Raw genomic sequence first — 12,999 nt, 5'->3', positions numbered from 1 at the left:
ATCCTACTTGAGCAACAGTAATGGTAAAATTATTATTATGCCAATAGTCACGAAGAAGAAGACGAAGAATGCAACAGTTCGAAAATATCGAATAAATTGATGTTTGTTTGGGGCTACTGGTGGCTTATTGTTCTTGAAAAATCCCCAGGATAATGCATCAAAGCCCTCATCATGAATTTCAGAACCCTTATAGTTGCTGCAAATGGTAGATCTCTGGGTCCTGTGAATTATACTCTGATTATAAGAAAGATTTAAAAATTTTGTGGGACGAAAACCGAATCATAACACCTGAGAAGCTGAATCTTAACACCGGTGTGACGAAAACTAGCCAAAATTCATTCAATTACATTGTAATAAGATATCAATTTTACTCTTTATTTCTGTCAAAATTGACCAATAACTATGACTTTTCTTACTGCCTTTGTTTCAGAACATGACTTCTTATTTCAGCCAGACATTTTCCTCACAGGAAAAGTCATATAAATAGAGAGAGATAGAAGATTACATCTGGGGTCTTGTTTGGACGACATATACTTTCCCATCTCTAATCACACCTTCAATGTCTTGAGGAGATCCGTAAAGCTCCTCAATTGCATTTCCTGCACGAGCAATGCTAGACAGAATCGACTGTCTAAAGTTGTCGTCCATAATGAGCGAATCCGTCGTGTAATCTAGCACAACCTTCTCTTCTTCGTCCATCGGTACGCTATGTCAAAAAAATCTCTCAATCAATCAATAACTGAACGTGGAATTACATAATGGAATGAAAGTAAAAGAAACTTATTCAGAGACTATTAACAGTCATAGAACCTAACACTTCAGAATCAGTAGGACAAGAATATTGTAGGAAAAGATTTAAGATCAGCAGGTTTGCATCATTGGAGGAGAGGAATGGGATTATATTTGAGAATACCTGTCGTAGAGACCGGCCCCAGCATATCCTTCCAGGTCTTCGCCATTGGAATCCGATCGAAAAATAATGGATCGTCTAATGAACAGGCCAATGGGCTTGCTTGGGTAACCCAGCACCTGAAACAGTCAAATCCAAAATTGGTTTTGATGTAGTTTCATTTCTCACATTAAGTGAGTTGATAGCAGGGATGAAATAACAAATCTTACCTTGGGAGTATTTAAGTCATTTTTCTTGCATATAAAGCTCAAAGCACGTCCTGGATATGCTCCTACTAGAGTTTCTCCAAGTCCCTTCACAACCTATTGCAACAAGGAGACAAAAATTAATCTCTTAATCAATTAGATGGACACGTGGTAAGCGAACGAATAAATTAAAGAAAAATAATACCTCTGCGTATATTTCAGACGAGTCTCCAGAAGATGGATTGGTTGTATGGATAACAAATGCATAGTCAGCATTAATGATTTCCTGAACAAGGACAGCCATGCAGAGATATTCGTGATCTAATTTCACTTTTCTCGTGCTGAAGTAAGCTCTCTCATTCCACTTTGAAGCCCAGACCTGCACATTACAGATAAGCAACAGTAAACAGGTTATCTAATTGCTAAACAATACATAAATAAGGTTAAACTGTGAAAGGTGGATTTTACATGTAGTAGAGTGAAGTATGTTTGAACAAAATATGTGCAGGGAATAGAAAAACAGCAACAACAACAACCCGTTCTGAATATTCTTATTATGAGTTTAAATTTTACACGAGGCTTCGAATCCATGACCAGTTATTTGCAGAGACCAGCATCATATTTGGCACAGAATGGAGTGCTCACCTTCTTTATAGCCATCCATGCTTGCGCCCATCGCTCCTCACCTTCATCACCAGGCCAGGGCATTCCCGAACTTTTCATCTTAGATTTTAACTCTAGCACCTGAAAATTGTATTCACATATGAATTATTATCTTTGAAATGGGCTGCACTACCTGGTTGGCCGTCCTTGCAGATTGCTGATGCCAACGAATACAAAATTCCATGAAATTTCTAAAAATCTAAATGAATTGAGAAAGTCACGACTGTATTATAAGTTCAAAATCACACATTTGTCTATTTCTGGAGTAGGAAAACAGATTGAAGCAGAGATGAGATAAACACTATGCTTGTTCTATGATATAAAATAGAATGTGGATACATTGTGCTACATATACATGTATGCATAATATAATGTTACGCCAGTAGTAGGGAAATTATACCAATTGAGGGGGTGCTGCCAACTGTAGGACTGTCTCGCGAATCTCCTTTAGAGCACTGAACTCCCCTTCTCCTAACTTAATCTTCAAATCATGAATCTTTTCAGCCACCGCCTTTTACGTTATAAGAAATAGAAAAGAAATATTTCAGCTTAAGTAGTTATCTCTTTTATATGAACTATAGATCTTCACAGCAGCACTGAAACAGTACAAGCCAAATTGAACATGTGATTGACAACTCAGGATGAATGAAGGTAAAAGTATTATTCAAGAATATTAAGTTTTCGAGATCCCATAAACTATTCATATGTAATTTTCATGACGGTCAATTGAAAGATCTTGCACACTGCATCAGATAGAGCTTCATGTCAAAATCATGATATGTAAGTTTCGTTCGGAAACTAGAAGAAAAACCTTATTTGATCCTTCAGACAAAACTTCTTCAAAAACTCCAAATGGAAGGGCAACTGAGGTGGGGATCCCAACCCACGATGGCACTTTTCCTTTCAGGTAAGAAATATTACGTGATTTTGCTCCCACCTAAAAAAAACGAAGCAAAAAATAATAAACTAGATTGACAATGTAACATAGGAGTTCTTATCCAAGCAATATAAATAGAGGGGGGGAATATATGAGCCTAACCATTTCACTCGTGAACTCTTCAGATACAATGGCATATTTGCCAACAAAGTGCTTTCTGACGAGAGTTACAGTTGACGGAACACCATCATTTTCGTGGATGGAACTTGCATCTGGTACCTCATTCTCATTTACCTCGCTTAAGTTAAGTGAAAAGAGAAGGTTATGATTCATTTTCATGCTTATCTCACAACACTTTAATTTGAACTGACTTTTTGACTGGGAAGGGAAAATGAAGAAGTAATTGAATATAGTAATTAAATGATAAAATCTCAAAATTCTCAACTGCTTTAAGATGGGAAGGTATAAATTTGTTTAGGGCCAGCTAAGTCACAGATGTCTTTAAGCTTAAGTAAGAAAATGCATTAGTTTGTACCTATATACAATATCAGCAGATGTCGGCTTTATACGCAATAACTTCCCTTCTTTAACTTGAAGGTCGGAAAGAATACTTGAATCAAAGCATGTTGCAAAGCAAACCTACCAGAGATGAGCAAAATTAACATTATATGATAAAAGAAATATTGCAATGTACTTTTCATGTAACAAACAACTACCTTCCCGTTTCTTGCTCGAACAGAAACATGAGATAGAACATCTGGCATGTCAGGCGTCAACACAGCAACGGTACCATCTGGAATTTCTTCCTCACCTTTTACTCGGTTAGCGACTAGAATTGTTGGCTTCTCATATGATTTATTCTGAACGGTAAGCAACTCATCCACAACAACTACATAACCAACAGCTTCAACCGGGCTAATAATCTGCCAGCTGTTACATGGGCCAGCCAAGATTATATTAGAAGGTTGTCATAAGATGCAAGTGGCACTACTACATGCTGCAGTATAATATTTGATCTAATTTCCACTTCATTTACCGTATTTAACAACTTTTGGTCAACTACATTAACCCTTTTTCTCTAGAAAGTTCAAATAGGAAATAGTGGAAAACTCAAACCTCCCCAGGTTAGCAGTTGTCCGCAAAACAGGATCAAGTCTATTTAGAAGTGCGGATAAAGAGGAAGCTGATCCAGAACGGATGATTTCTTCGGTAAATATGTCAACCTGCAAAATCAAACCATGAGGAAGAATTCCAAAATCCTGGCAATTTAAAACGGCACATTGTAATTGTGACAAAGTAAGGACATACAGCCCATTCCTCAACTCCAAGCAGTGATCCCAAGTACTCAGCAGATGGCTGCAGGATGCGATGGTATGCTTCTGCCTTGTTTGCAAGTGCAAGGCGGGTTCTATCAAGAACAGACTTTGCATATAATGCCCAATGTTCCTTCTTACTTCTTGTGAGGTTCAATGCAAGATCCCATCCCTTTGAAAAAAAAAAACAAAAACAAACAAATATTACAACAGGTTTTCAATATCTTTTGCATGCAAACTGATGTTCTCATTCTCAGGGATTTGACCTTAAATCAAAAGGCTGAACTACAAGAACTTTAGACCATAATTCAACAAGCAAGCGGGCCCTAAATTCAACTTCAGGGTTTTAGTTCTCCATTTTTATTACTGTTACCTTCAAGCAGTAGATGAGATCCTCATTATCATCTGATGATAGGGCAAGATTCTCCAGAACGAGAGTGATGAAGTACATAATTTTCTGAAAAATGACGAGATTAGATTATCAACAATATATTTGAACAGCAAGAAAGTACGATAAAGTGCAGGAAAAATGTAGACTTTTACTGTCTAGGTTCAGGTGCTAGCTCAAACAGAAAAAATACCTCCGGTCCTGCAGTATTTAGCTCCTCGTAACCCCTCTCAACAGCAGTCCTAACAGCAGAATCAAGGGCAATATCCAAAAATAAGAGATCCCTTAGACGGTCACGAGGTTTGAGAAGCAAAGGATGTAGCTCTTGACGAGCTTCAAGCAAGCCCTGCACTTAAACAACCAGTCAAACCACATTTCGTAAAATTTATAAAAATAGTAGTGAAGAGAAAATGTGATTAAAAAAGAAATTCATGATACCTCAAGAAGTGGTTCAACATTCTTGATTTCAATATTTTCTAAAACAAATTGCAGCAAATCCTGATTCAAAGACATTGCAAATCAAATATTCAATGGCCAGTCATGTGATATAATAAGTAACAATTAAGACAAAGTAGATAACATCAACAACTCATAATTCAGCCAACGAGTGTAAATGAAATAGAAGTTGAAAGTATAACCGTAAATCCAGATGGTAAACCAGAAATAGGATTTATCTGCACCCCAACCATGAATCCTTGACCCTGAAAGTATACAAGTTCTTTATAATAATTGGAAATACAGGCCATTATACATTAAAAGATAAAAAAAAACAATTAGCCAATTCTACCTCAGATCTATAGCCCAAGCAGTTTTGAACTGCAGATTCTAGATCTGCACCTGAATGAACTGCCTGCATGTTAACCAAATTTAATTAGAATCAGACATATCATAATCACAACATTATCAGTTAATTTTGAGTAAAAAAGAAAAAGAGAAGTGAACTTTTACATTACTAGAGCGAATACGAGGACAGAAAATATCATATCAATTTTTATAAGCATGAAGTTTTCATGTTACCATTGAACAAAATGCACAGCTTAGGGTCAAGAAAGTTAGAAAATGAACCTTCAGCGTTCTCATGTAGTTTCCTAGATCACGCAAAAGACCATCCTTCTGATCTGCCCTAAAATGTGGCTCAGAATGGATTGCACGATCATAGCTTAGAAGTCGTTCTTTTGTGATTCCATTCTCATTCAAAGTTTTCCAGTAAACGCCAATATCAAAGTTACTATTAATGTAATCGATTAATGCCTGCAATAAAAACTTGTGAGGTAGGTCTTGAATGACATGCAACACTAGAGGAGGCCAGGACTACTCAGAACTCCAAATACCTGACAGATAACTACATCATCAGGGCTAGTATTATTATGCAATTTCTGATGCCATTCTTCCATCATTCCTCCTTTGCAATCATTGTTTCTCTAATACCAACCAGTACATGGTCAAAATTTACAAACAGTCATTGAACCATAAAGGAAATCAAAAGAATAAAACAAGGATAGAAATGCTAATCTAATTCTATCACCTGAATGACTAAAATTTCATCCCGAATTCTCTGCCCAACATCTCCTTCACCACCTCGCCCAACAGTAGACATAATCATCCGTAAAAGCTCCCTATATTGTGGATGGCTTGCATAAATACTCTCTAACAAATCTGTGAGTCTGTCTTGTGCTTTACTGATTTCACTGCAACAAGAGGGAGAAAAGTGATTTGAAGGGCTGCAAGACCCGACCCACACAGAGAAAACCTTGTTTGGCTTGAGAAAAAAAGTGAAATGTGGATTGCATGCAATACTGGATCGTTGAGTCTGATTAAATGAATCATTCATGAGGTAAAATATCCCAAAGCCAAAAAAAAACACGTTAATGATTTACCGTGGTTTCACATTATAATTTTTATTCCATATAAGCTGCCTTGTTGCCATAAACCTCATCCACACCAAGATCCCTGCAAGGCCCAATTCACCAGCATCTTTAGCTTGACCCATCAAGTCAGCTGCAATGTTAAATCTGAGCAAAAGAATAAGTTAGACCACGCTGCAAGAAAATTTTAAAATATAGTATTTCATGAGCAATATAGAAGAGGGAGGGGGAACCACCGAAAACTTTACCCCATTCTTCATCTTATAGAAGCTGACTATGCAAAAAAAAATGTTTGTTAACAAGGATAAAGTGAACATAGGCCAATTATTGCTCCTCCTTCACTCTCCCTCAAAAATAGCTTAAATCTTACGAAGTTCTATGATATGAAGAGAATTGATAAAGGAAAAAAAAAAAAGGAGAAATTTATGGACCATCCAGTAAAGGGTTGTGAAATAAGACATAGATGTCACCATTGATAGGCAGCAACTGGAAAAAAAAAAAAAAACGTGCAAAAGCTCTAACAGTCATATAATGTGTTTCCTGTTTGTTTCTAAAATATTGAGGGAGTGACAATAAGTGCATTGTTTTAAGCTTTAAGAAATATGCAATCTGAGAATCCTGCTTTTTGTGAAAATTACGTGATCCAGCCAGAAGAAAGGAACTAGTTAATCACTAGACTAATCTTGTACGAGACAATGAAAAGAAATGGCAAACAGAAACCAACTATTAAAGAATATATGTTAGATTCGTCATTACTAGATAACTCAGGGTACCTTACTTGCATGCTTGAAATACAAAAAAAAAACTTATACACGAGATTCATTATAGTTCTCCATTTCTTCTTTCATAAAAAAGAAGAAGAAGAAGAAGAAAGTCGACTAGCTCTGAATTCATAATACACAGGACCAAACTGATTTCTTCTTTCCCAATTTGGATTGCAAGCATAGGATACCAGGAAAATATCATCACAAAACTAACCACTGGAACCTGTAATTACTTTCATGAAATGAATATTATGCTCAAGTAAAACATAACTGCAGGCTCCATTTTATCATTTTAAAAGAACACCACAAAAATGTACAACATGATATTTCATAAATAAGGTAAAGAAAGCTCAGTCTAACAAAAGTCATTCGAGATTACTAACCGATGCATGAAGGATTTTTCTGCCTCACTCTCCAGTTCCGCTATATTATCCAACAATGACTTTGCAGTACCTTTGCCACCCTCAGTAACCTTTTATAAGGAGCCCCTCTCAGTCACCAATGTGACAAATAGAGAAAAGTAAAGAAGGAAAAAAGTATTGCATAGGAATCAGACATAAACTATATTACAATATCAAAGACATGTCACCTTTCGCACTTTCTTTGGTTGGACAGCAAAGGCAACATAAAAATCTGACGAACCTTTGTTCTTGATCCAATTTCCAGAGGACTGAAGAACAAATGGCATTCCCACAAAACCATCCTCTTCAATCAAGATTTCTAGATATTGGACCTATAACATGAGTTGTTGCAAGATCAAGCCACTAAGCATGCATTTTAAGTTTTAACAACAAAAGTCAAAACTCAGAATTTCAAGAGATAAACTAAAAAGGGAAACCACTCTTATCTTACCTTTAGACTGGAATCATCAGCGTTGAATATAAATTGTGTTTCAGCTGCCTGGCTCAATGGAACTGAACCCAATGGAAGTACATCAGGAGGTGGTGTCTGAAAAGGCCAACAAATTACATAAATTTTCTCTGTAGGAAAAATACATTCGAGTGTGTACACCTTCACTTAAGAAACAGAATGCTTAGAATATTACCAGCCACTCGCCAGCATTTGTTCTAGACAAACCCCAGTGAAGAGTAACTGGCTCCTGTAAATCTGTAGTCAGATAAACCTTCGTCTTGCTAGCATTTTTTGTTACAAGTACCTAACAAAGTTGAATGGATTAGAAAAAAAAATAGAGTGGCCTCACAAGAGAGGGACTAGAATAATAACATCATTTTCCCACCAGAAGATCCTTGTCACCAAGCTTGTAGATGATTTTGTTTATAACATCTCCACCATCCTGCTCCTCCTTTAACTTCGCAAATTGCTCAACTTCCGTCAAGGCTTTTGGCTTATCTATGTATGTTTCTTCTATAGGTTGAGGAGCATATCTACTTACAAGTTGCACCAAATCCCTCTTCTTGCGATGAATTTTATCTACTGTAAAGTACTTTTTATTCTGAAACTGCTTTGCTACTTCAGTTTTGATCTCTCCTTTGGAAAGTTTCTTCCGAATCTCATCAATAGTTGCACCTTTAGTTAGCTCTGACAGCAAATCTTCCCTTGCTTTTTCAAATTCCCTCTAGAAAGAATGACCACCAACGAGTAAAGTAAGTAATGAAATAGCATATCAGTCGATGCATAAAAGGTACTTAGTATTTAGTGGGAGTGGGAAAACAAACAATCCCACACACAAACATCTATATGCATCGATGGCTGAAAGAGTATTTGAAATTACATGTTGCTCCTCAGCAGAGTAGTTGGGTTTCCCTGCTTTCTCCCAACGTATAAAAGCTTGAACTTGAACAAGTTCATCAGGAATTGTCTTTTCTTTGGGAGTGGATATCTCCACTGTTTCACTGCCATCATTTTTTTTGGTCAGTCTAGCTCTGAGATCTTGTATGGTAGCACCCCTGGCTAATTCTTGCAATAACTCCGCACGAGCTGCTTCATACTCCTCCTACAGTAAAATGAAATTTTAATCAAAGTGGATGATCAGCAACCTCTTTTCTAAAGTTAGCAGAAAGAAATCTCAAATCAGAAGATTTCTGTGGCATTTATGAATGATTTACCTAGTTTTGGAAAGATAATACCCTAGAAAATAATAAGAAACATCAATGTAGTTCTATTTGTCCGATAAATAAATTTAAACTTCCCTGCAATCTTTTCCACTTTAATGTTGAACTCTTGTGATTTGTAATAAAGACAAGTTAAATCAAACATATGAAATTTAAAAGAAGAAAAAGAAAGTAAACTATAAAAAGGAATGTTGAAAGTCTTGATGCAATCCATTTAAAGAAACAGGAGTAAATTGAAAAGGTGAAGAGAATTCATCCTTGCCTGCTCCTGTTGTGGAGTATACATCTGTTTGCCCCTTCTTTCCCATCTCAAATATGCTTGAATTTGTACAAGTTCTTCAGGAACTGAAACATCAGAAATAGACTTCTCTTTCACCCGTAACGCAACATGAAAGTTTTTGTCATTGTTCTTATACCTGTGAATCAAAAATTTTAGATGCAAAAGGACAAGACCTGTGAATTATTGTATTATCTTGCTTTAATTTTCTTTTAAAAAAAAATCGGTAAGAAGGCATACCACTTATTACGAGCTTCATCGAGTAAAAGAAACTCTATCGCTTCTATTGCAGGGTCGTCAACCTCAATTGTTAGGGTAGAATTGGGACCAGACTACCAAAAGAAAAGTGAGAGGAAAAGAATAATGGGCATTCAATTATCTGAAAGAATATGTCGTAGGAACTGTTGAAACTCTTTCAAAATTTGCAGGTTGAACTACTGTTTCAAAACTTACTTTCTGAAAAGGCGTTCTAAGAGCTCTGTTCTTATATGCTTGAGTCCCCTCTGGGCAACGGGATGGAAGCACCCATTTGCTGGAAACATTGAAGTTACACTAATAAGAATCAAAAGCATACAAAACAAAAATGTGCTGCAGACTAATACGTGAGGATGGAGAACGATAACGAAAAAATGATCACTATGTCCACTACTCAGCTTACTCTTTTATATCACCTATTGCACCCCAATGAAGCAGAAGGGAGCCACTAATGTTTGTGACCAGAATATTTACACGTCTAGTGGATCCTGTAGGGACACTCACATCAACCTGTTCGATTTAGTAAAGATTAATTTAGTGCAAACTTCTACTTTGTAAGATTCAAATACGAAATTGGAAATACTCGACCTAAAAGAGCCAGACATGCAATCATGTATTGTATTAAATGTCTAAAAGGGGAACTTTCAAAATACCTGCAGTTCAATATTCTCATCCAGTTTGAATTTCCCAGCAAGCTGAAAATAAAAACTTGGTCAACAGATGTTTCAGAGAATGACTAGGAACCAAAGGAGGAGGATGTCAAATTTTGACAAAAAAAAAAAAAGAAAACACTATCAAGAACAATGGTGATAGATGTGTACATATTCTAGTGCAATATAGAATGCCCGAAGAACCAAATCTGATGCTAAATGTAGAGCAAATTGCCACCGTGCGTCATGATTCAACAGCTTGACTCCGTTCCTAATAAGCATTATCACATCAATTTTGATGCTACTGCCCATTTTATTTTTCTTTTTGGACACTCTTTCAGGAGCTCAATTAGAACATCGCTATTTGAAGACTTGATATGTCCTTATTGAATACTCGCTAACTAATGAATTCACATTTTGAATTGATATATGGAGAGGGATTTTGATTTCTCTCGCTTATATCCATTCAGAGAGAGAGGGAGAGGGAGAGAACTAGTTAAATTTGCACAAGAAAAGGAACGGTCTAATGTGAAGAAAGTAACAAATTATTAATCAACTGCATGGCGTTACAAAGACAATCCTTTTAACTACCTAATCCAGAAAGATAATATCACAAATTTTACTTGAAGTACCGTACTGCAAATGATCTTCAAGCTGAAAATGTACCTCGGAAGCAGGATCCGTGGTTAATACCGCATGAGGATTAACAGGACATCTGCGGCGACTTGTTCCAGTGGCCATCCTTGGTTTTTGAACGTTTAGACTGCTCCCTAAGAACTTCGTGGACATAGGAGATTTCCAATGCTGTGCTGGGACTTGATTGGGTATTGCCGCTTGAAATAAAGTATTCTTATAGGTGCCGGAAGGATTCAATTTATATTGGTTATCTAAAACTGTATGACGAAGCAAACTCTGATGGAGTATATTCTGATTGATGGAATTACTCATATTCGCTGATGCACTTCGTCTGAAGAAATCGTAGAATCAATAACTTCCGTAAGTAACAAAACAACCCAAAAAAAGAAAATGCAAAAACAATCCCCCAATACTAAACGTCATATAAATTAAACAGGACATCATTTTTCACCCAATCTCTCTGCATCAGTGGTCTGCAATTCATCAATAAATAAAGAAAAAGATCTCGAAAATGAAGAAAACGAATTGAAATTCAAGCTCGTGATCACACAATTAATTACATTTGATTCAGCGAGTTTACAGACCACTGAATTCAATACAAACATTCTATCCTCAAACAAGAAAACAAGCAACAATCTTAAAAAATAGGCAGAAATCCAGCATTTTTTGTTGAAATTACACAGCAACATCAGAGAGATTTTCATACTACTTCAACAAACAGGTTGAAGAAAATCAAAATCCCGGAATCAATAACGCTTGAGGACGAGAAATGACATCAAATAAAATCAAATACACAAAATTAGATTGAATTGCAGAAACTAAACCTGCTAAGAAAAAGCTGGTTATCGATCAATCCAATTCTCGAGAAATGACGAGCTTTGAGAGTGAGTTCAAGTCCCGCGCAGGCTTCAAAACTGGATCGTGGAAAGTCGAAGAACTAACGTAATTGCGCGGCCTTTTATCACATAAGTATATACGTGGAGGGATTTGAGAGGGCCACGTAAGCCAAGAGCGACACTAATGGATCCTTCACGTGCTGTTTGGGCGTGGGATTACGATGCATCCGGACAGGGAGAGAATGGCGGAGGCTCCGTGAATTGGCTTCCGGGGAGTTGATATTTATTTATTTTTTATTTATTTTTAAAGTTTCAGTTGATATTTAATGGCAAATTAACAAAATACCCCTGGTTTTAGAAACTATTTACGAGTCGTGAATGTGATATTTTTGTCATTTTATTCAACTTTCGCTTTCTTTTAATAACATAAATTTTTTTTTTTTTTTTTAATTAAATATTCTACGAAAAAGTTGTAGCAGACAAAGCTTTATGATCAAATTTAATTTTAGCTTTAAAAAGTGAGAAAATTAATTTTTTAATCAAATCTAATTTTAGCTTAAAAAATTAACTTTTAATTTTAAATATTATATTCGATATTAAAAAGATTAGTTAATTTTTTTAGGTAGATGAACAAAATTGGCAAAACCTAAGCATATGGCCAATTTTTAAATATATATAAATATAGAAATTACTTTTTATATATATATATATATATATAGATATATTGCTAAATCAAGTAAACTACCTTCTAACTTTCAATCTTTTTATCTCATAATTATTTTAATTTTAAAAGTTTCAAAAATAATATTCTTAAAATTTCAAAAAGAAAATAAAATATTTTTATACGTCAAAAAAATACCATTACGGTCAGAAACATCATTTAATTTTCAAGAGTGTTTTAAAAAATACTCACGAGTTTTCAAAAGTTTCGTTAATACGTTTCAACTTTTAAAAAAACTTCAAAAATAATCTTATCATTAGTACCACATTTCAAAATATATTAATAAAATTTCAAAAGACGAGTAGAGATTGTAATAGTCCAAACCCCACCACTAGGATATATTGTCTATTTCAACTTGTTACGTATCGTTGTCAACCTCACTGTTTTAAAACATAATTTCACAATCCACCTCCCTTTAGGGTCCAACGTCGTCCTTGCTGACACTCGTTTCCCTCTCCAATCGATGTGAGATCTCACAATCCACCCTCTTTTGGGGCTTAGCGGTACACAACTCGGTACCTAATTTTGATACCATTTGTAACAACTCAAGCTCACCACTAGCAAATATTGTCTACTTCGCTCCCTTA

At 35.8% G+C, this 12,999-nt stretch overlaps 1 protein-coding gene across 2 annotated transcripts; it reads right to left on the bottom strand.

The window, feature by feature from the left end:
- Positions 1 to 315: 315 nt before the first annotated feature.
- Positions 316 to 11,968, bottom strand: LOC111802688 (alpha-glucan water dikinase, chloroplastic). 2 transcript variants are annotated; one of them, XM_023687146.1, is made up of 34 exons: positions 11,680 to 11,968; positions 10,886 to 11,186; positions 10,223 to 10,264; positions 9,973 to 10,079; positions 9,768 to 9,846; positions 9,555 to 9,646; positions 9,300 to 9,453; positions 8,698 to 8,919; positions 8,203 to 8,541; positions 8,011 to 8,121; positions 7,818 to 7,913; positions 7,555 to 7,698; positions 7,349 to 7,437; positions 6,214 to 6,348; positions 5,862 to 6,024; positions 5,668 to 5,757; positions 5,402 to 5,587; positions 5,124 to 5,186; positions 4,975 to 5,037; positions 4,775 to 4,834; positions 4,530 to 4,682; positions 4,322 to 4,405; positions 3,944 to 4,120; positions 3,752 to 3,858; positions 3,352 to 3,565; positions 3,171 to 3,274; positions 2,798 to 2,933; positions 2,570 to 2,695; positions 2,159 to 2,269; positions 1,741 to 1,839; positions 1,301 to 1,474; positions 1,120 to 1,212; positions 914 to 1,029; positions 502 to 706 (listed from the first exon to the last, which is right to left on the bottom strand). In XM_023687146.1, the coding sequence occupies exons 2-34, from the start codon at positions 11,165 to 11,167 to the stop codon at positions 502 to 504; spliced, it is 4,416 nt and encodes a 1,471-aa protein (XP_023542914.1). In that variant the 5' UTR covers positions 11,168 to 11,186; positions 11,680 to 11,968. The 2 variants fall into 2 exon arrangements, with proteins under 2 accessions (XP_023542915.1, XP_023542914.1); XM_023687147.1 differs by lacking the exon at positions 11,680 to 11,968 and having other exon boundaries at positions 316 to 706; positions 10,886 to 11,167.
- Between the last annotated feature and the right edge of the window lie 1,031 nt (positions 11,969 to 12,999).

The sequence above is a fragment of the Cucurbita pepo genome, chromosome LG09 (assembly GCF_002806865.2).
Source record: "Cucurbita pepo subsp. pepo cultivar mu-cu-16 chromosome LG09, ASM280686v2, whole genome shotgun sequence".
NCBI classification, from domain to species: domain Eukaryota; kingdom Viridiplantae; phylum Streptophyta; class Magnoliopsida; order Cucurbitales; family Cucurbitaceae; genus Cucurbita; species Cucurbita pepo.
This window is presented reverse-complemented; position numbering and strand designations above follow the sequence as displayed.

Excerpts from the sequence above, each read along its gene's own strand:
- LOC111802688 (XM_023687146.1), bottom strand. The coding sequence starts at position 11,167 with ATGAGTAATTCCATCAATCAGAATATACTCCATCAGAGTTTGCTTCGT. Across the intron at positions 4,121-4,321 it reads ATCTCATCTACTGCTTGAAG|GGATGGGATCTTGCATTGAA; the intron begins GTAACAGTAATA and ends TTTTTTTCAAAG. Across the intron at positions 707-913 it reads GGGGCCGGTCTCTACGACAG|CGTACCGATGGACGAAGAAG; the intron begins GTATTCTCAAAT and ends TTTTTGACATAG.